Raw genomic sequence first — 23593 nt, forward strand, 5'->3', positions numbered from 1 at the left:
GCGGGGACTCTGTGGATCAGAGTCTTCACCATTTCATCCACCTTTCCCTCCAATGCTTTCACCTTCCTTTCCTCTTGTACTTCGGTTTCAAGCGCTCGAAGAAGTTGCGCCTTGATGCTCCCAAGCTCATGTTCAGAGCCCATTCTTACAGTCTCTGTGTTTCTTACAGTTTCCTTCCCTTCCACTGAAAGGATTCCCAGTTGACTCTGCTCTTCAAGTCGTTGAACCTCGGTCATTGCCGCCTCATATTTGTCTTGGGTTTCCTCCAATATTTTTATGAGTTCTTGGACATCTTGTCTTTCATGTTCTGCCATGTCTTTCACTGCTAAATTCTCATCTATGGATGGAACTTTTACCTATGAGTCTGTCTTGGCCTTGAGCTCATCAAGAATTTCCTGCAGCCTTTGGACTTCTTGCTCATGTTCAACCTTTAGTTGTTCATATGCTTCTACTGAAACTAGCTTTTCGGAGGTTGCCGAGTTAATCCCCTCCAGAATTGTAGCCTGGGCCTGTTCATACTGTTCTTTCCACTTCTCACACTCTGCTTGTAAGGAGTCGTAGAGAAGAACTGGAATAAAATCCCGGCTTCCTGAAGATTCCTCTTCATTTGCTTCTTTCGCAATTTCCTGTTGGAGTTCAGCCAAGGCTGCTATGCTATCTGCCTCTTGAAGTCTCACTGCCATCAAATCTTCTTTATTCTTGCAGTCTATCTCAGTCATTTTCCCTTTATTTTCATTTAACTGAGTGATAAGCTCCTCTTGCAACATGGCCACATTATTCACATTAGGTAAAGAAGCGTTTCTCTTTTCCATGTCCAAGATTTTTTTCTGCATCTCTTTAAGTGCACACTGCGATTCAGCTTCTCTTAACCTTGCCTGCACTAGCTCCGTCTCCAATTGCAGAACAAAATCCTCAGTGTAGCGTGGTTTGCCTTTATGCTGTATCTCTAGATCATGCAAATATTCTAACTCCTGAACATCATAAGGGAGGTGTGATCGGTAATTGGTCACGATGGCTCTATGGTCGCTCTCTGCTTGAGCCAGCAGGTTCTGTTGTCTTTCCAGACTCTCCCATTCGGTGTCATAGAACTTTTTCATTGTTTTCATCTCTTGTACGAGACGGTAACTTAATTGTTCGAATTGTTGTAGTACTTTGAAATAACGTTGAGTTCGAGCTCGGTGTTCCTCCGTAATGCATATGTCTGTGACTTGAACAGACTCAGAATTCTCTGTCTTTATGCACGCCATCGTTTTTCCAACCTTAGTCAGTGAGTTCATGTTAACCTTGTTTTTCATATGTGGGCTGGACTTATCGTCTTCCGGCTCAGAGTCTGAGCTGCTTGTCTGCACCGAGTCCTCACTCGTCATTGCTTGTAGGTAGTGCCATTCCATGTCTATTTTCTTGATCCACTCCCGTCCTAGAAGTGGTGGTCCTCCCTCATGTAATACATACAAGTTCATTCTTGGGTGTTCTTTACCCCTATCTCTCACCTTGACTCTTATTTTTCCCATGGGGTATACTTTATGCCCCGTGTATGTCTGCAATACGAACTTGGTATCTCTTAAGGGTATGTGTGAGAATAGCCGGTGGTAATCCCCTCGATTTATGACTGATACAGCTGATCCAGTGTCCAACTCCATTTTCACTTGGACTCCAGCTATTTTTAGCATGACCCAGATAGTTTGTAGGTCAGCTTCCTTACTCACATGGTGGATACTCAGACTACCCAGCTCCTGGCCGTTTGGATCTGAGTCTGGATTCTGTTCGTCTGAACTCTTCTCAGCCCCCTTGTATACCTTGTTGTACTTTTCTTGTGATGGCTTCCTTTGGTTGTTGGTCTTCTTCCCTGACCGGCATACCTTAGCGATGTGACCCAGTTTGCCACATTTCCTACATTCTTGGTTCTTAAACCAGCATTGATTCTGGTCGTGTGTTGTCTTCCCACAACGATAGCATTTTGTTGTACTCGAGGTAATTTGGTCCACCCCGAGCGCCGCCGCCTTTAGTTGCATTTCCGCCGTTCCTTTCGCTGCGGCTTCGTGTGATGCGGCTATAAGGACAGCCCTGTCAAGTGTAAGGTCGTTCTCTTCTAGTAGGCGCTTTTGCATCCCTTCCTTGGACAATCCGCCTACGAACTTGTCTCGCAGTGCCTCTGTCAGATTCCCTCCGAACTGGCAGTATTTCGCTAGCCTACGCAGTTCGACCAAGTATTCTGCGTTGTTTTCATCTTTCCGTTGCGTTCTTGCATAGAATTTGAATCGTTCAGCCAACATCAACGGTGTGGGGTTCAAGTGGTCCTTCAGAACAACCACAATCTTTTCGAAAGACTGATCCGCCGGTTTAGCTGGTGCTAGTAAATCCTTCAAGAGCCCGTATGTCTTTGCGCCCATCGAGTTTAACAATGTTATCGCCTTGTCGTCTTCCTCTATTTTGTTGGCTTCACAATAGATCTCGATGCGTTCCACGTACGTGGCCCAGTCTTCTATCTCAGAATTAAAATCATTAATATTCCCTCGCTTAGGCATCTTTCTTCCCTTGGGAGCAGCACCAGTATTTCTTTAAGTATTCTTATTTATTTGTTTATTTCTAAGATGGCGGTTTTCCCGCGAATATGGCGGTTTCCCGCTCTTCCTTTCTCTCCCCGCCCACTTCAATGGCGGTATGTCAATCAAGATGGCGGTTTTCCCGCGAAAATGGCGGTTTCCCGCTCTTCCTTTCTCGCCCCGCCCACTTCAATGGCGGTTTCCCGCTTCTGGCGTCTTCTCCGCCTAATGGCGGCTTCCCGCGTTTCTTCCCGGTGGAAGGGGTACGCTTCCCCCCACAGCGGACAGGTTCAGCCGCTGGCTGGCTACCGCACAGCTCCCCTTACTCGGCTATGTCTTTTCCTCCCGCCTGCACGGTTCTACCGGCGCTGGGTACACCCCGTTAACGGAGGACAGTTCAGCCGCTGGACTGGCTCTCGCGCAGTCTCTCTCTCCATACCCGGCTCTGTCGCTCTCTCACCCGCACGTTCGGTGTTACCGGCCCTGGGTACCCCGTTGGTGGAGAACAGCTCAGCCGCTGGACTGGCTCTCGCGCAGTCTCTCACCCCGTTTTCGGCTGTGTCTCTCACCCACTCCCGCACGTTCGGTTTTGCCGGCTCTGAGTACCCCGTTGGTGGAGAACAGCTCAGCCGCTGGACTGGCTCCTCGCAGTCTCTCTCTCCGCACCCGGCTCTCACCTGCACGGTTCCCTTTCGCCTCCCCAGCCCTCTCGCAGACCGGTGTTTCCCTCCCCGGCTGCGGCTGGGTTTCTCTTCCCGCGCCTACTCGCAGGCTCAGCGCTTCGTGGCTGCGGTCGCTGCCCGGATTTTTCCCGCCGATCGCGGTCCGGCTGTCACCCGACGCCGTTGGACCCGACTTTTGGCCGGCACAGCTCCCCCTCGACCGAGGTCGAGTGCTCTGCCCTTATCCTCCGGATACTTCTACACCTTCCCCTACTCACAGTCTCTTCGGCCGCCTTGTTTCTTGCTGGTCGGCTCACTCCGCACCGTGGCAGAAGGGTAGTCAGTGCCTGTTGCTGATACAGCTTTTGTTGTTAGTCTTCCTGCTTTCTGTTGTTGCAGCCTCGTGTTTTCTTTTGGTAGCACAACGAGGGCGGTTGTCTCTCTTCGACGCTCTTCGTTGCTTTTGGTAATCTTGCCGCAGGGTACGATCGGACTCGTCACCACTGTAAAGTCTGTGGGTTGTGCAGTTAATAAATACACAGACTTCAGAAGTAACAAACAAACAGGTCTTTACTATTCGAAGGTCCGGGCGAATCTGCCCCAGCAATCCTGCCACAACACTTATATGCTGGTGTGGTTACTATCGGTATTACAGTATACAGAAGCCAAACAAATAGTGCCACACCTAAAGTAGTTCTCTTAAAGGTGAACGGTAACATTCAATAGTTCCCTTAAAGGTAGACAGGTACATACACTACAACACCGAATGTCTAGACACAGTAATCACCAGGCACACCGAGCATCTGGACACAACAATCACCAGACACACTGAGTGTCTGGACACAGCAATCACAAGATACACTGAGCGTTTAGACACAGCAATCACAGGACACGCTGAGCGTCTAGACAGAGCAATCAACAGACACACTGAGCATCTAGACACGACAATCCCCAGACACACTGAGCGTCTAGACACATCAATCACCAGGCACACCGAGCATCTAGAAACAGCAATCGCCTGACTCACAGAGCGTCTAGGCACAACAATCACCAGACACACTGAGCATCTAGACACATCAATCACCAGACACACTGAGCATCTAGACACAGCAATCACCTGACACACTGAGTGTCTACACACAGCAATCACAAGACACACTAAGCATCTAGACAGAGCAATGGCAGGACACACTGCGCGTCTAGACACAGCAATCACTAGACACACTGAGTGTCTAGACACAGCAATCACCAGACACACTGAGCGTCTGGACACAGCAATCACCAGAAACACTAAGCGTCTGGACACAGCAAACACCAGGCACACTGTGCGTCTAGACACAGCAATCACCAGACAGACTGAGCATCTGGACACAGCAATCACAAGACACGCTGAGTGCCTAGACACAGCAATCACCAGACACACTGAGTGTCTGGACACAGTGAGCGTCTAGACAAAACAATCACCACAAACACTGAGCATCAAGAAACAGCAATCACAAGACACACTGACAATCTAGACACAGCAATCACCAGACACACTGAGCTTCTAGACATAGCAATGAAAAGACACAGCAAGCGTCTAGACACAGCAATCACCAGACACACTGAGCATCTGGACACAACAATCACAAGACACACAGAGCGTCAGGGTAAGGGGCAGGAGATTTAGAGGGGATTTGAGGAGGAACTTTTTCACCCAGAGGGTGGTTGGAATGTGGAACTCAATGCCTGAAAGGGTGGTAGAGGCAGGAACCCTCACAACATTCAAGAAGCATTTGGATGAGCACTTGAAATGCCATTGCATACAAGGCTATGGACCAAATGCTGGAAAATGGGATTAGACTGGACAGGGATGGATGGGCGGCGCAGACACGATGGGCCGAAGGGCCTCTTTCTGTGCTGTAAAACTCTATGACTCTATGACAACAATCACCAGACACACTGAGCATCTAGCCAGCAAACAATAACTAAAAGATTAATTAAGAAAGGGAAGATAGATTATGAAAGTAAACTAGCAAAAAATATAAAAACAGATAGCAAGAGTTTCTACAGCTATATAAAAAGAAAAAGAGTGGCTAAAGTGAACATTGGTCCCTTAGAGGATGAGACCGGGAAACTAATGGTGGGGAACATGGAGATGGCAAAGACGCTGAACAAATATTTTGTATCAGTCTTTACAGTAGAGGACACTAAAAATGTCCCAACACTGGATAAACAGGGGGCAATGGGGGGGAGAGGAGCTAAACATGATTAAAATCACTAAGGAGATGGTTCTCGGTAAAATAATGGGACTTAAGGCGGATAAATCCCCCGGACCTGATGGCCTACATCCTAGGGTCTTGAGAGAAGTGGCGGTAGGGATTGTGGATGCATTGGTGATCATTTTCCAAAACTCTCTGGACTCAGGAAAGGTCCCGGCAGATTGGAAAACTGCTAATGTAACACTCTTATTTAAGAAGGGAAGTAGACAAAAAGCTGGAATCTATAGACCAGTTAGCCTAACATCTGTGGTTGGCAAAATGTTGGAGTCCATTATTAAGGAAACAGTAACAGAGCATTTGGATAAACATAATTTAATAGGACAGAGTCAGCATGGTTTTATGAAGGGGAAGTCATGTTTGACAAATTTGCTCGAATTCTTTGAGGACGTAACATACAGGGGATAAAATAAAGGGGAACCAGTGGATGTAGTGTATTTGGACTTCCAAAAGGCATTTGACAAGGTTCCACACAAAAGATTACTGATCAAGATAAAAAATCACGGGATTGGGGGTAATATACTGGCATGGGTGGAAGATTGGCTATCTAACAGAAAACAAAGAGTTGGGATAAATGGTTCGTGTTGTGTATGTAATATGTGTGCTACTTTGAACCTATGGACAGGACTGCACTACTTGTAGGGCGTAGTGATACGCAGTACCACTCCTGGCCATAGGGGTATAAATAGTACTGTGGGTACTGATCCCCCTCAGTTCCCGCCTGTGGGCATGAAGTAAAGACCTACGTATAGTCCCTACCTCCAACCAGTAAAGACCTGTTTTATTGTTACTGATTAAGTCTGAGTATTAATTACTTGAACAACTCACAGATTTAACACTGGCGACGAGTCTGATTCGGACCCTGCGGCAGTCACTCCACGGCAGCTTCGTCCACAGCCAGGACGTTGCAGAGAGGTTTCCACCCTCTCCACCCCACTGGAAGACATCCTGACCTCGGAGCCTCCATCGGCAACCGTCAGCTTCTTCTCCAGCTTGGTGGCGGGTAAGCCGTTGTCTGAGCCGGGCAGCGACGCGACAGGCAGTCGACCGAGTTGGCCGCACGAACGGGGCTGGGGGAGCTGGAGGAATAGGGCGCGAGAGCCGCTTCGAGCGGGAGGCGTTTCAACGGAGCGATCGCATCTCCTGATAAGAGCCGAGAGCCGCTTCGCGATCCAGCGATCGCATCCACTGATAAGGGCCGCACTCGGGCGATCGCGGCGAAGATAAGGGCCGCACTCAGGCGCTGAAGGGAGACGGCGTTGGGGGACGGGTGAAGACCGCCAAGCGCGGGAAAACCGCCATTTTGTGGGCGGAGGACGACGGCAAGAGCGGGAAGCCGCCATCTTGGATAGCAGTAAAAAAAAAATCTGAGAAATTGCAAATCTACAATGCCTAAACACGGGAATATTAGCACCTTTGATAGTGACCTCGAAGATTGGGCCATATATGTTGAAAGAGTAAAAAATTATTGTAAGGCCAATAAAATTCGTGACCAAGATAAAGCTCTAACATTATTAAATTTAATGGGTGCGAAGACATACGGGCAATTGAAACACCTGTTATCACCAGATGAACCGGCGGATAAGACGTTCGATGAGATTGTTACTGTCCTGAAAGATCATCTAAACCCCACGCCGCTGATGCTAGCGGAACGATTTAAATTTTATGACAGAAGGCAGCTACAGCATGAAAGCAATGCTGATTATTTGCTGGAATTGCGTAAATTAGCGAAATATTGCCAGTTTGGAACGGGACTGACAGAGGCACTTCGAGACAAATTTGTGTGTGGTTTATTTAAACAGGATACACAAAAGCGACTGCTCGAGGAGAATGAGCTGACGCTTGAGAAGGCGGTCACTATGGCAGCAGCACACGAAGCCGCAGCGAGAGGCACGGCAGTAATGCAGCTACGGTCACCGGAGCTCAGTGCACACAAATTGGGTGTGAGTTCTGGCAAATGTTATCGTTGTGGAAAGACAACGCATGATCAGAACCAGTGTTGGTTTAAAAACCAAGAATGTAGAACTTGTGGTAGGCTTGGACATATAGCTGGAGTATGCAGGTCAGGGAAGAAGACCAGCAACAAGAAGTCACCGCAAGGAAAATACGCAAAGGTACACAAGGTGACCGAACAGGAGTCCGATTCAGACGCTAGCAGTAATGAACTGGCTAGCTTAAGCTGTAATGAACTGGCTAGCTTAAGAGTACTCAACGCTGGTAAGGGTGCAGACCTCCAGACAATTTGGGTCACTCTTCAGATAGAAGGAGTCCAAGTAAAACTGGAATTGGACACTGGATCGGCATTGACGGTCATAAATAAGAAAGATTACGGAAAGTTATTCCAACATATTCCCCTACAGGATACGGGGATTATATTGAAAACATACACGGGGCAAAGAGTGTACCCCATCGGGAAAATAGAGGTTGCAGTGGTCCACAAGGGCGAAGACAGTCAAATAATGGACTTATATGTGATATCTGAAGGAGGTTCTCCACTACTAGGACGGGAGTGGATTAGGAAAATGAATATGGACTGGCATTTCCTACAAACAATAACGAGTGAGAACTCGGTGAAGATAGTCGGCCCAGACTCTGGAACGGATGATGGTAAGCCCAACTCAGGTGCAAAAGACAAAGTTTCAGCACAGAATTCCACTGAGCAACAACAACATAGTTTAACTGTGGATTCTGAGTCTGGCAAGTCTACTGATGTGCCCATTTCTGAGGGACACCGGGCTCGAACTCAACTCCATTTCAAACTACAACAGCAATTAGAATAAATGCTTCGCCGTTTTGAGCAAGAGTTGAATGCAACGAAAGAGTTCTTTGATATAGAGTTGGAGAATCTGGAAAGACAACAGAAGCAGCTGATGGAGAAAATGGAGCAGGAGCACACAAAACGTCTGATGTCAGAGGAGTTAACGGTCAGCCAACTCCTGCATATGCTGAAGGACAGGACTCTGAAATGGGAAAAACTTGAACACGAACTTCAATATTCAAACGAAAGGGGTTCGGAGCTCTCAAAGGTTATTGGAAGAGCTGAGGTGGCAACACAGACTGAGATGACTGCAACAGAGCAGCCCTTGGATGCCAAAAGTACGCTGACTCACGTCAACGTAGAACAACAGACCGCTGAAACAGCTGCTCCGGTAGAGGGATTGAATAGTCCGATCAATCAATCTCCAAAAGAAGTTGAAGTAGTAAAATCTCAAATGAGGTCATTAGTAAACGACTTGCTGAAAGCCCAGAAAAAGCTGGATGAAGAGGTACGCATGAAGAAGTCTCTTCAGGAAAGATGTCTGGACTTGGAACAAAAGCTGGCTAACGCCCAGCTGGGTATGGAGGAAATAGAAGACCCTCTCGCTGGCCTAGATCAGGATGACACCGAATATTACTATGTCCTGTCCTGCCCAACTTGTAACTTCGACTCCCACCATACAGAAATCATGGAGGAGCACCGAAAGTCTACGGAACATCGGGAGAAGGTGGCTCTACTACGGAAAAAGGAGGAAGAGAAGGAGGAACTGCGCATGCAGCTGGCAGCTGACAGTGGAGCCCAGAGAGTCTCCAAGAAGCAGAAAAGGAAAAGTCGAAACAGAAGATGACCCATCTGAATCATTATTACCTCTACCAGATCACACACGTGGTCCCTCCGAACGGAGCCAATTCAGTTCGGAAGTTCAAACTGTTAAATCCATGGAAGGACTATTGAATGAGTCACTCCAGCAACGTGAACCGACTACACCACAGAGATTGAATCTGTGAACTGTTTTCCGCAGAGACTGAATCTGTGATCTGTTTTGACATGAAGTTATCTATGTATCTATGTTATTCTGTTATGTAAACCTGAAGTTATATATGTATATATGTTATTACGTTATGTTAAATGGGGAGATGACTGTAAAGCTAGGAAGGGAGGAATGTTGTGTATGTAATATGTGTGCTACTTTGAACCTATGGACAGGACTGCACTACTTGTAGGGCGTAGTGATACGCAGTACCACTCCTGGCCATAGGGGTATAAATAGTACTGTGGGTACTGATCCCCCTCAGTTCCCGCCTTTGGGCATGAAGTAAAGACCTACGTATAGTCCCTACCTCCAACCAGTAAAGACCTGTTTTATTGTTACTGATTAAGTCTGAGTATTAATTACTTGAACAACTCACAGATTTAACAGTTCGTTCTCGGGCTGGCAATCAGTAACTAGTGGTGTTCCACAGGGGTCAGTGCTGGGACTCCAACTCTTTACAATCTATATTCACGATTTGGAGGAAGGGACTGAGTGCAACATATCCAAGTTTGCTGACGATACAAAGATGGGAGGGAAAGCAGTGAGTGAGGAGGACATAAAAAACCTGCAAAAGGACATAGACAGGCTAAGTGAGTGGGCAGAGATTTGGCAGATGAAATATAATATTGGAAAGTGTGAGGTTATGCATTTTGGCAGAAAAAATCAAACAGCAAGTTATTATCTAAATGGAGAGAAACTGCAAAGTGCTACAGTACAAAGGGATCTGGGGGTCCTGGTGCATGAAACACAAAAAGTTAGTATGCAGGTGCAGCAGGTGATCAGGAAGGCCAATGGAATCTTGGCTTTTATTGCAAGGGGGATGGAGTATAAACAGGGAAGTCTTGCTGCAGTTCTACAAGGTATTGATGAGGCCACACCTGGAATATTGTGTGCAGTTTTGGTTTCCATATTTAAGAAAAGATATACTTGCTCTCGAGGCGGTTCAGAGAAGGTTCACTCGGTTGATTCCGGAGATGAGGGGGTTGACGTATGAGGAAAGGTTGAGTAGGTTGGGCCTCTGCTCATTGGAGTTCAGAAGAATGAGAGGTGATCTTATCGAAACATATGAGATTGTGAGGGGGCTTGATCGGGTGGATGCGGTGAGGATGTTTCCATTGATGGGTGAGACTAGAACTAGTGGCATAATCTTAGAATAAGGGGCTGCCCTTTCAAAACTGAGATGAGGAGAAACTTCTTCACTCAGAGGGTAGTAAATCTATGGAATTTGCTACCCCAGAGAGCTGTGGAAGCTGCAACATTAAATAAATTTAAATCGGAGATAGACAGTTTCCTAGCAGATAAGGGAATTAGGGGTTACGGGGAGAGGGCAGGGAAGTGGACGTGAGTCTAGATTCGGATCAGCCATGATCCTATTGAATGGCGGAGCAGGCCCGAGGGGCCGTATGGCCTACTCCTGCTCCTACTTCTTATGTTCTTATGTAATCACCAGACACACTGAGCATCTAGACACAGCAATCACCTGACACACTGAGTGTTTACACACAGCAATCACAAGACACACTAGGCGCCTAGACACAGCAATGGCAGGCACACTGAGCGTCTAGACAGCAATCACCAGATACACTGAGAATCTAGACCACAGCAATCACCAGACACACTGAACGTTCTGGACACAGCAATCACTAGACACACTGAGTGCCTAGACACAACAATTACCAGACACACTGAGCGTCTGGACACAGCAATCACCACAAACACTGAGCGTCTAGACACAGCAATCACCAGACACACTGAGCGTCTGGACTCAGCAATAACAAGACACACTGAGTGTCTAGACACAGCAATCACCAGACACACTGAGTGTCTGGACACAGCAATCACCAGACACACATGGCGTCTAGACACAGCAATCAGCAGACACACCAAGCGTCTGGACACAGCAATCACCAGACACTGAGCTTCTAGACATAGCAATGAAAAGACACACTGAGCATCTCGACACAGCAATCACCAGACACACCGAGCATCTGGACACAACAATCACCAGACACACTGAGAGTCTAGACAGAGCAATCAACAGACACACTGAGCATCTAGACACAACAATCACCAGACACACTGAGTGTCTGGACACATCAATCACCAGGCACGCCGAGCATCTAGATACAGCAATCACCTGACACACAGAGCGTCTAGGCACAACAATCACCAGACACAGTGAGCATCTAGACAACAGGAATCACCTGACACACTGAGTGTCTAGAGACAGCAACCACCAGACACACTGAGCGTCTAGCCACAGCAATCACCAGAAACACTGACCATCTAGACACACAAATCACCAGCCACACCGAGAGTCTAGACACAACAATCACAAGACACACTGAGCATCTAGGCACAGCAATGACAAGACAAACTGTGCGTATAGACACAGCAATTTCCAGAGACACTGAGCGTCTGGACACAGCAACCACTAGACTCACCGAGCATCTAGGCACAGCAATCACAAGACACACCAAGCGTCTAGACACGGCAATCACAAGACACACTGAGCGTCTCGACACAGCAATCAAAAGACACACTGAGCGTCTGGACACAACAATCACTAAACGCACTGAGCTGCTGTACACAGCAATCACAAGACACACTGAGCGTTTAGACACAACAATCACCGGACACACTGAGCATCTAGACAGAGCAATCAACAGACACACTGAGCATCTAGACACAGCAATCACCTGACACACTGAGCGTCTAGCCACAGCAATCACCAGACACACTGAGCAACTAGACACAGCAATCACCAGACATACTGAGCTTGTGGACACAGCAATCACAAGACACACTGAGCATCTAGACACAGCAATCACCAGACACACCGAGCGTTTAGACACAACAATCACAAGACACACTGAGCATCTAGACACAGCAATGAAAAGACACACCGTGCGTCTGGACACAGCAGTCACCAGACACACCGACCGTCAGGACACAGCAATCATCTGACACCCTGAGCATCTGGACACAGCAATCACCAGACACACTGAGCGTCTAGACACAGCAATCACCAGACACACTGAGTGTCTAGACACAGCAAGCACAAGACACACTGATCATCTCGACACAGCAATCATCTGACAAACTGAGCGCCTGGACACAGCAATCACAAGACACACTGAGTGTCTAGACACAGCAAGCAGAAGACACACTGAGCATCTAGACAAAGCAATGACAGGAAACACTGAGCGTCTAGACACAGCAATGACAGGACACACTGAGCGTCTAGACACAGCAATCATCAGAAACAGTGAGCGTCTGGACACAGCAATCACCTGACACACTGAGCGTCTAGACAGAGCAATCACCAGACACACAGAACGTCTGGACAAAGCAATCACCAGAAACACTCAGTGTCTAGACACGGCAGTCACAAGACACACTGAGCGTGCAGACACATCAATCACCAGACACACTGAGCATCTGGACACAGCAATCACCAGACACATTGAGTGGCTAGACACAGCAATCACTAGACACACTGAGCATCTAGACGCAACAATCGCCAGAAACACTGAGCGTCTGGACACAGCAATCACCACAAACTCTGAGCATCAATAAACAGCAATCACAAGACACAATGAGTGTCTAGACACACCAATCACAAGACACACCAAGCGTCTAGACACAGCAATCACAAGACACACTGAGTGTCTAGACACACCAATCACAAGACACACTGAGCGTCTAGACACAGCAATCACAAGACACACTGAGCGTCTAGACACAGCAATCACCAGACACACTGAGTGTCTAGAAACAGCAATCACAAGACACACCGAGCTCCTAGACACAGCAATCTCCAGACACAGTGAGCGTCTAGACACAGCAATCACCAGATACACTGAGCGGCTGGACACAGCAATTACAAGACAAGCTGAAAGTCTAGACATAGCAATCAAAAGACACACTGAGCGTCTAGACACAACAATCACCAGACACACTGAGCATCTAGACACAGCAATCACAAGACAAACCGAGCATCTGGACACATCAATCACAACAAACACTGAGGCCTAGAAATTCACTATGGCCCCGCCAGCTGCCTAGCGCCCAAAAGTTAGCGCTGGGCGGGAAGCCTATAGCGATCGTCAGATATTCATTGTTAGCGCCCCAATTCGGAAGCGGGCACTATACCAGGGTGTGCCCGCCTCTGCTTGGTGCGCTGACACTGAATATCAGCGCTCTTGGCGCCGCTGCGCCAGGCGCTGCGCAGCGGCAGGCTGCGGTACTGCAGGCCTCCTCCTTCTCTTAAGGGGGAGCTGCCTGCAACGGGGAGATCGCCGCTGGATAGTGCCGGCAAATGAGCCCGGCACCACGGAGAAGTGCCGGGCTCGCGGAAAGCAGCCGGCAATGCCGCGGGGGGGGGGGGTGGGTGGAGGAGGCCGGGGAAGGAGGTGCGGGCAGGCGGCCGCCGCAAAAGCGGCCGGCCGCACCTTCCGCTTTAAAGCGCCCCACTAAGGCAGCAGGACGGCCCGGTTTTCTGGTCGCTGTTTGCGGCCGCTTCGGAGGAGGCGGCCGCAACTAAATATGGGGATCGGCGCGGTTTCGGGGCGGAACCGGGGCACTGCGCACACCGATGACGTCATCGGTGCCGGCACAGCGCTAACGGCTACCGCCGCCAATACCGCTGCGCTGAATATCTGCGCAAACTCATTTTTGGCGCAAAATCACCCTTTAGGCGTTAACTGGGCGCAAAGCTGGCAGCGCCTTAATGAATTTCTAGGCCTGAGTGTCTAAACACTGCAATCACCTGACACACTGAGCATCTGGACACAGCAATGAGCAGACACACTGAGCCTCTAGACACAGCAATCACCAGACACATCGAGCATCTAGACACAGCAATTACAAGACAAACTGAGCATCTAGACACAGCAATTATCTGACAAACTGAGCACCTGGACACAGCAATCACCAGACACACTGCGTGTCTAGACACAGCAATCACAAGACACACTGAGCATCTAGACACAGCAATGACAGGAGACACTGAGCGGCTAGACACAGCAATCACCAGACACACTGAGCGCCCAGACCACAGCTATCACCAGACACACTGAGCATCTAGACACAGCAATCACCAGACACATTGAGTGCCTAGACACAGCAATCAAAAGAAACACTGAGCATCTAGACACAGCAATCATCTGACACACTGAGCGTCTGGACACAGCAATCACCAGACACACTGAGCCTCTAGGCACAGCAATCATCTGACACCCTGAGCGTCTGGACACAGCAATCACCAGACACACTGAACGTCTAGACACAGCAATCACCAGACACACTGAGTGTCTAGACACAGCAAGCACAAGACACACTGATCATCTAGACACAGCAATCATCTGACAAACTAAGCGCCTGGACACAGCAATCACCAGACACACTGCGTGTCTAGACACAGCAATCACAAGACACACTGAGCATCTAGACACAGCAATGACAGGAGACACTGAGCGGCTAGACACAGCAATCACCAGACACACTGAGCGCCTAGACCACAGCAATCACCAGACACACTGAGCATCTAGACACAGCAATCACCAGACACACTGAACGTCTAGACACAGCAATCACCAGACACACTGAGTGTCTAGACACAGCAAGCACAAGACACACTGATCATCTAGACACAGCAATCATCTGACAAACTAAGCGCCTGGACACAGCAATCACCAGACACACTGCGTGTCTAGACACAGCAATCACAAGACACACTGAGCATCTAGACACAGCAATGACAGGAGACACTGAGCGGCTAGACACAGCAATCACCAGACACACTGAGCGCCTAGACCACAGCAATCACCAGACACACTGAGCATCTAGACACAGCAATCACCAGACACACTGAGTGTCTAGGCACAGCAATCATCTGACACCCTGAGCATCTGGACACAGCAATCACCAGACACACTGATCATCTCGACACAGCAATCATCTGATAAACTGAGCGCCTGGACACAGCAATCACCAGACACACTGAGTGTCTAGACACAGCAAGCAGAAGACACACTGAGCATCTAGACAAAGCAATGACAGGAAACACTGAGCGTCTAGACACAACAATGACAGGACACACTGAGCGTCTAGACACAGCAATCATCAGAAACAGTGGGCGTCTGGACACAGCAATCACCTGACACACTGAGCGCCGAGACAGAGCAATCACCAGACACACACAGCGTCTGGACACAGCAATCACCAGAAACACTCAGTGTCTAGACACGGCAGTCACAAGACACACTGAGCGTGCAGACACATCAATCACCAGACACACTGAGCATCTGGACACAGCAATCACCAGACACACTGAGTGGCTAGACACAGCAATCACTAGACACACTGAGCATCTAGACACAGCATTCACCACAGACACTGAGCGTCTGGACACAGCAATCACCAGACACACTGAGCGTACGGACACAGCAATCACAAGACACAATGAGTGTCCAGACACACCAATCACAACATAAACTGAGCGTCTGGACACAGCAATGACTAGACACACCGAGCGTCTAGATACAGAAATCACCAGACACACCGAGCGTCTAGACAGAGCAATCAAAAGACGCACTGAGCATCTAGACACAGCAATCACCAGACCACCAAGCATCTAGACAAAGCAATCACAATACACACTGAGCGTCTAGACACAGAAATCAACAGACACACTGAGCGTCTAGGCACAGCAATCACCAGACACACCGAGCATCTGGACACATCAATCACAAGACACACTGAGCATCTAGACACTGCAATCACCTGACACACTGACTGTCTGGACACAGCAATCACCAGACACACTGATCAACTAGACACAGCAATCAGCAGACACACTGAGCATTTAGGCATAGCAATCATCTGTCACACTGATCGTCTAGACACCGCAATCAGCAGACACACTGAGTGTCTAGACACACCAATCACAAGAAACACTGAGCGTCTAGACACAGCAATCACCAGACACACCGAGCATCTAGACACAGCAATCACCAGGCACACTGAGCGTCTAGGCACAGCAATCACAAGACGCACTGAGCATCTGGACACAGCAATCATCAGTAACACTGAGTGTCTAGACTTAGCAATCACCAGACACACTGAGCATCTGGGCACAGCAATCAGCAGACACACTGAGCATCTAGACACAGCAATCACCACAAACACTGAGCGTCAAGAAACCGCAATCACTAGACACGTTGTGCTTCTAGACACAGCAATCACCAGACACACTGCGCGTATGGACACAACAATCACAAGACACACCGAGCGTCTAGATACAGCAATCACCAGACACACCGAGCATCTAGACACAGCAATCACAAGACACACTGAGCGTCTAGACACAGCAATCACAAGACACACTGAGCATCTAGACATAACAATCAAAAGACACACTGAGCGCCTAGACACAGCAATCACCAGACACACCGAGCCTCTGGACGCATCAATCACAAGACACACTGAGCGTCAAGACACTGCAATCACCTGACACGCTGACAGTCTGGACACAGCAATCACCAGACACACTGATCAACCGGACACAGCAATCACCATACACACTGAGCATCTGGAAGCAGCAATCACCAGACACACTAAGCGTCCAGACACAGCAATCACCACAGACACTGAGCGTCCAGACACAACAATCACCAGACATACCGAGCGTCTAGGCACAGCAATCACCAGACACACCGAGCATCTGGACACATCAATCACAAGACACACTGAGCATCTAGACACTGCAATCACCTGACACACTGACTGTCTGGACACAGCAATCACCAGACACACTGATCAAATAGACACAGCAATCAGCAGACACACTGAGCATCTAGGCACAGCAATCATCTGTCACACTGAGTGTCTGGACACAGGAATCACCAGACACACTGATCGTCTAGACACCGCAATCAGCAGACACACTGAATGTCTAGACACAGAAATCACAAGACACACTGAGCGTCTCGACACAGCAATCACCACAAACTCTGAGCGTCAAGAAACAGCAATCACAAGGCACAATGAGTGTCTAGACACACCAATCACAAGACACACCAAGCGTCTAGACACAGCAATCACAAGACACACTGAGTGCCTAGACACACCAATCACAAGACACACTGAGCGTCTAGACACAGCGATCACCAGACACACCGAGCATCTAGACAGAGCAATTACCAGACACACTGAGCGTCTGGACATAGCAATCACAAGACACACTGAGCGTCTAGACAGAGCAATCAAAAGACGCACTGAGCGTCTAGACACAGAAATCAACAGACCCACTGAGCGTCTAGGCACAGCAATCACGAGACACATCGAGCATCTGGACACATCAATCACAGGACACACTGAGCGTCTAGACACGGCAATCACCTGACACACTGACAGTCTGGACACAGCAATCACCAGAAACACTGATCAACTAGACACAGCAATCACCAGACACACCGAGCGTCTAGACGCAGCAATCAATAGACAAACTGAGTGTCTAGACACAGTAATCACCAGACACACCATGCATCTGGACACAACAATCACCAGACACACTGAGCATCTGGACACAGCAATCACAAAACACACTGAGCGTTTAGACACAGCAATCACCAGACACACTGAGCGTTTGGACACAGCAATCACAAGACACACTGAGGGTCTAGACAGAGCAATCAAGAGACACACTGAGCATCTAGACACAGCAATCACCAGAAGCGCTGAGTGTCTAGACACAGCATTCAAAAGACACACTGAGCGTGTAGACACAGCAATCACCAGACACACTGAGCGTCTAGACACAGTAATCACCAGACACACTGAGCGTCTGCATACAGCAATCACAAGACACATCGAGAATCGAGACACAGCAATCAGCAGACACACTGATCATCTAGACACAGCAATCATCTGACACACTGAGCGTCTGGACACAGCAATCACCAGACACACTGAGCGTTTAGACACAGCAATCACCAGACACACTGAGCGTTTAGACACAGCAATCAACAGACACACTGAGTGTCTAGACACAGCAATCACAAGTTGCACTGAGCGTCTGGACACAGCAATGACAGGACACACTGAGCATCTAGACACAGCAATCACCAGACACACTGAGCGTCTGGACACAGCAATCACCAGTAACACTGAGTGTCTAGACGCAGCACTCACAAGACACACTGAGCATGTAGACACAGCAATCACCAGACACACTGAGCATCTGGACACAGCAATCACCAGGCACACTGAGTGGCTAGACACAGCAATCACTAGAAACACTGAGCACCTAGACACAACAATCGCCAGACACACTGATCGTCTGGACACAGCAATCACGACAAACTCTGAGCATCAAGAAACAGCAATCACAAGACACACTGAGAATCTAGACACAGCATTCACCACAGACACTGAGCGTCTAGACACAGCAATCACCAGACACACTGAGCGTACGGACACAGCAATCACAAGACACAATGAGTGTCTAAACACACCAATCACAACATACACTGAGCGTCTGGACACAGCAATGATTAGACACACCGAGCGTCTAGATACAGCAATCACCAGACACACTGAGCGTCTAGACACAGCAATCACAAGACACACTGAGCATATAGAGACAGCAATCACAAGACACACTGAGCGTCTAGACAGAGCAATCAAAAGACGCACTGAGCGTCTAGACACAGAAATCAACAGACACACTGAGCGTCTAGGCACACCAATCACCAGACACATCGAGCATCTGGACACATCAATCACAGGACACACTGACCGTCTGGACACAGCAATCGCCAGAAACACTGATCAAATGGACACAGCAATCACCAGACACACCGAGCATCTAGACGCAGCAATCACCAGACAAACTGAGTGTCTAGGCACAGCAATCACCAGACACACCGAGCATCTGGACACAACAATCACCAGACACACTTAGTATCTGGACACAGCAATCACAAAACACACTGAGCGTTTAGACCCAGCAATCACCAGACACACTGAGCGTCTAGACGCTGCAATCACAAGACACACTGAGGGTCTAGACAGAGCAATCAAGAGACACACTGAGCATCTAGACACGACAATCACCAGACACATTGAGCGTCTAGACACATCAATCACCAGGCACACCGAGCATCTAGGTACGGCAATCACCTGACATACAGAGCGTCTAGGCACAACAATCACCAGACACCTCAAGAATCTAGACATAGCAATCAGCAGTCACACTGAGCATCTAGGCACAGCAATCGTTGGACACACTGAGTGTCTGGACACAGGAATCACCAGACACACTGGGCCTCTAGACACCGCACTCACCAGACACACTGAGGGTCTAGACCTAGCAATGACAGGACACTCTGAGCGTCTAGACACAGCAATCACCAGACACACTGAGCATCTGGACACAGCAATCACTAGACACACTGAGCATCTAGACACAGCAATCATCAGACACACTGAGCATCTAGACACATCAATCACCAGACACACTGAGCGTCTAGACACAGCAATCACTAGACACACTGAGCGTCTAGGCACAGCAATCACCAGACACACTGAGTGTCAGGACACAGCAATCACCACAAACTCTGAGCGTCAAGAAACAGCAATCACAAGACACAACGAGTGTCTAGACACACCAATCACAAGACACACTGAGCGTCTGGACACAGCAATCAACAGACACACTGAGCGTCTAGATACAGCAATCACCAGACACACCGAGCGTCTAGACACACCAATCACCAGACACACCGAGCATCTAGACACAGCAATGACAGGGCACACTGAGCGACTAGGCACAGCAATCACCAGACACACTGAGCATCTAGACACAGCAATCACCAGACACACTGAGCGTCTGGACACAGCAATCACCAGAAACACTGAGTGTCTAGACACAGCAATCACAAGACACACTGAGCGTGTAGACTCAGCAATCACTAGACACACTGAGCGTCTAGACACAGCAATCACCACAAACTCTGAGCGTCAAGAAACAGCAATAACAAGACACGAGTGTTTAGACACACCAATCACAAGACACACTGAGCGTCTGGACACAGCAATCAACAGACACACTGAGCATGTGGACACAGCAATCACAAGACACAATGAGTGTCTAGACACACCAATCACAGCACACACTGAGCATCTGGACACAGCAATCACTCGACACACCGAGCGTCTAGATACAGCAATCACCAGACACACCGAGCGTCTAGACTCAGCAATCACTAGACACACTGAGCGTCTAGACACACCAATCACCAGACACACTGGGTGTCAGGACACAGCAATCACCACAAACTCTGAGCGTCAAGAAACAGCAATCACAAGACACAACGAGTGTCGAGACACACCAATCACAAGACACACTGAGCGTCTGGACACAGCAATCAACAGACACACTGAGCATCTGGACACAGCAATCACTAGACACACCGAGCGTCTAGATACAGCAATCACCAGACACACCGAGCGTCTAGACACAGCAATCACAAGACACACTGAGTGTCTAGACACACCAATCACAAGACACACTGAGCGTCTAGACACAGCAATCACCAGACACACCGAGCATCTAGACACAGCAATGACAGGACACACTGAGCGACTAGACACAGCAATCACCAGACACACTGAGCATCTAGACACACCAGTCACAAGAGACACTGAGTGTCTGGACACAGCAATCACCAGAAACACTGAGTGTTTGATGGGACAGTGTAGAGGGAGCTTTACTCAGTATCTAACCCGTGCTGTAACTGCCCTGGGAGTGTTTGATGGGATGGTGTAGAGTGAGCTTTACTCTGTATCTAATCCACACTCTGACACAAGCACTCTCAGTATCGCTCACACACAAACACTTTCATCATCATTCTGACACTCACTCAAACACACTCACTCAGACACACGCACACTCAAAATCACACATTCACTTACACATGAGACACTCAAGTCACAAGCACATACACATTTACACACAGACACTGACTCACATGCAAACTCACACATTCACAGTCACAAACATACACACACACACATGCAGACATATGCACACACAAAGTCACAAACACACACACACACACACATGTACACACACTCACTCACATGCATGCAATCTGTCTGACGTACAATCTGGTGCTGTGTCCAGGCGAGATCGACTAACTCGCTAGAGACTCGACGCACAGTTCTGTCCCAACTTACTGCTGGATTTCCATGCAGAAGTGCAGGTCATTGGCCAGGTAGTTGACAATGAGAGGCCGGTTGTGCACTATTCGCTTTCTCAGGTGGGGCACCTCGGAATCATCTCCATGATCACTCCCTCGGAACAAGAACGAGCTGGCCTGAGAGAGCACCGTGTTCATAACGCGGGAGGAGATCAGGTCTGGAAATAACACAGAAAGGCTTTAGCGGAAGGCAGGGCATCGGATCAGTTCACCTCAGAGAATGACATTCCCATTCCACCTGCAAGGACCCAATGTTGACTCAGGTCGAGGGCCTGCCCTACTTTCTGGCAGCCAGGACTTTGTTTAACTCACTATGCTTAGAATTGGTGTCAAGGCCTTGGAGAGGGTGCAGAGGAGGTTTACTAGAATGGTACCAGGGATGAGGGACTTCAGTTATGTGGAGAGACTGGAGAAACTGGGGTTGCCCGCACTAGAGCAGAGAAGGTTAAGGGAAGATTTAATAGAGGTGTTCAAAATCATGAAGGGTTTTGATAGAGTAAATAAGGAGAAACTGTTTCCACTGGCAGGGGGGTGAGTAACCAGAGCACACAGATTTAAAATAATTGGCAAAGAACCAGTGGGGAGATGAGGAGATTTTTTTTCGCAGCGATTTGTTATGATCTGGAATGCGCTGCCTGAAAGGACAGTGGAAGCAGATTCAATAGAAACTTTGAAAATGGAATTGGAAAAATACTTAAAAAAGGAAAATTTACAGTGTAATGTATATACCTTTAAGGGGGGAACTATCTTTTACAGCTCATGTATACTGCAGTACCGGCAGTGACCACACCTGTATATATCACTGAGTAGTAATCTGTACAGATCAGTTCCAAAGCGAGCCACGTTGAGTAAACACCTGTTGTACCGTTCTCCTGCAGTCTGGTGTCTTATTATGCACAGACACAACATTGGCGACGAGGCAAGTTCGAACCTACCTGCAACTCTGCATCACCTCCTGGGGATTCGTTCCTGGAGATCAGTGGATTGGAGGTCAAGGCCAGAGACTCGGGCGTCGACCACGGGCAACCGCCCAGTCATCCAGCAGAGACTCGAGAATTGCAGGGGAGGCTGTCGAGAGCCAGGCTTGGCTTTCCAGTCGAGGTGGTCCAGCGAAACGGGCTGGCAACAGGTAGTGCACAGACCCTTCCTGGACAGCGGCGGGCTAGAGCCCGACCGAGCGGCACAGCAAAGGGCCGAGCAGCATCGACAGGGGAGAGAGAGAGAGGGCAGAGCACACAGGGTGCAGCCGGTGTTCAGGGGCCGAGCAGCGGCTAAAAGAGGGAGAGAGAGACGCGGAGAAACCCGCGAGGCGCCGCCATTGCCACGAGGAAAGCCGAGAGCGGCGTTGGCAGCAGCGCAGGAGAAGCGCGCGAAGCCTACAGGGTGCCGCCATTGCAATGAGGACCGCCGAGAGCGGCGTTGGCAGCAGCGGGGGAGGAAGGAAAGCGCGGGAGACGCCATTTTAAGCCATTGGGAGACGCCATTTTAATCCACACCCAAAATGCCGAAGAGTGGCAGTATCACCGCATTTGACAATGAAGTCGAAGATTGGACTACATATGTCGAATGAATGGAGGTATACTGCAAGGCAAATGAGGTGTCAGATGACAAGAAAGCGTCGGTATTGTTAAATTTAATGGGTGCAAAGACGTATGGTTTATTACGGAATCTAGTAACCCCAACGAAGCCAATGGAAAAGAGTTTTGAAGACATAGTAACGATACTACAGGAACATTTAAACCCCACACCGCTGCTGATAGCAGAAAGATTCAAGTTTCACAAACGGAACCAGCATAAGGATGAAAGCAATGCTGATTATTTAACAGAACTGCGCAAACTATCGAAACACTGCCAGTTTGGAGCAGGACTGGCAGATACCTTAAGGGACAAGTTTGTGTGTGGGCTTCGAAGTGAAGGAACCCAGAAACGGCTTTTATCTGAAAAGGACCTTACGCTGGAAAAGGCTTTCAGCATTGCGGTATCATATGAAGCAGCAGCACGGGGCGCTGCAGAGATACAACAGAGACCGCAAGAATATGGCACAAACGAAATGTCATATGGAACAGAGAAGTG

General features: G+C 48.7%; 1 protein-coding gene across 1 annotated transcript in view; it reads right to left on the bottom strand.

The window, feature by feature from the left end:
• Nucleotides 1-21493: 21493 nt before the first annotated feature.
• Nucleotides 21494-23593, bottom strand: part of LOC147121707 (uncharacterized) — a 52299-nt gene continuing 50199 nt past the window's right edge. The window contains exon 5 of the mRNA XM_085977988.1: nt 21494-21678. Coding sequence (XP_085834114.1) covers nt 21494-21678 — 185 coding nt within the window. The remainder of the gene's footprint in view (nt 21679-23593) is intronic.

The sequence above is a fragment of the Somniosus microcephalus genome, chromosome 3, assembly GCF_052327205.1.
Source record: "Somniosus microcephalus isolate GS21.2 chromosome 3, FLI_Smic_1.0, whole genome shotgun sequence".
Lineage (NCBI taxonomy): Eukaryota > Metazoa > Chordata > Chondrichthyes > Squaliformes > Somniosidae > Somniosus > Somniosus microcephalus.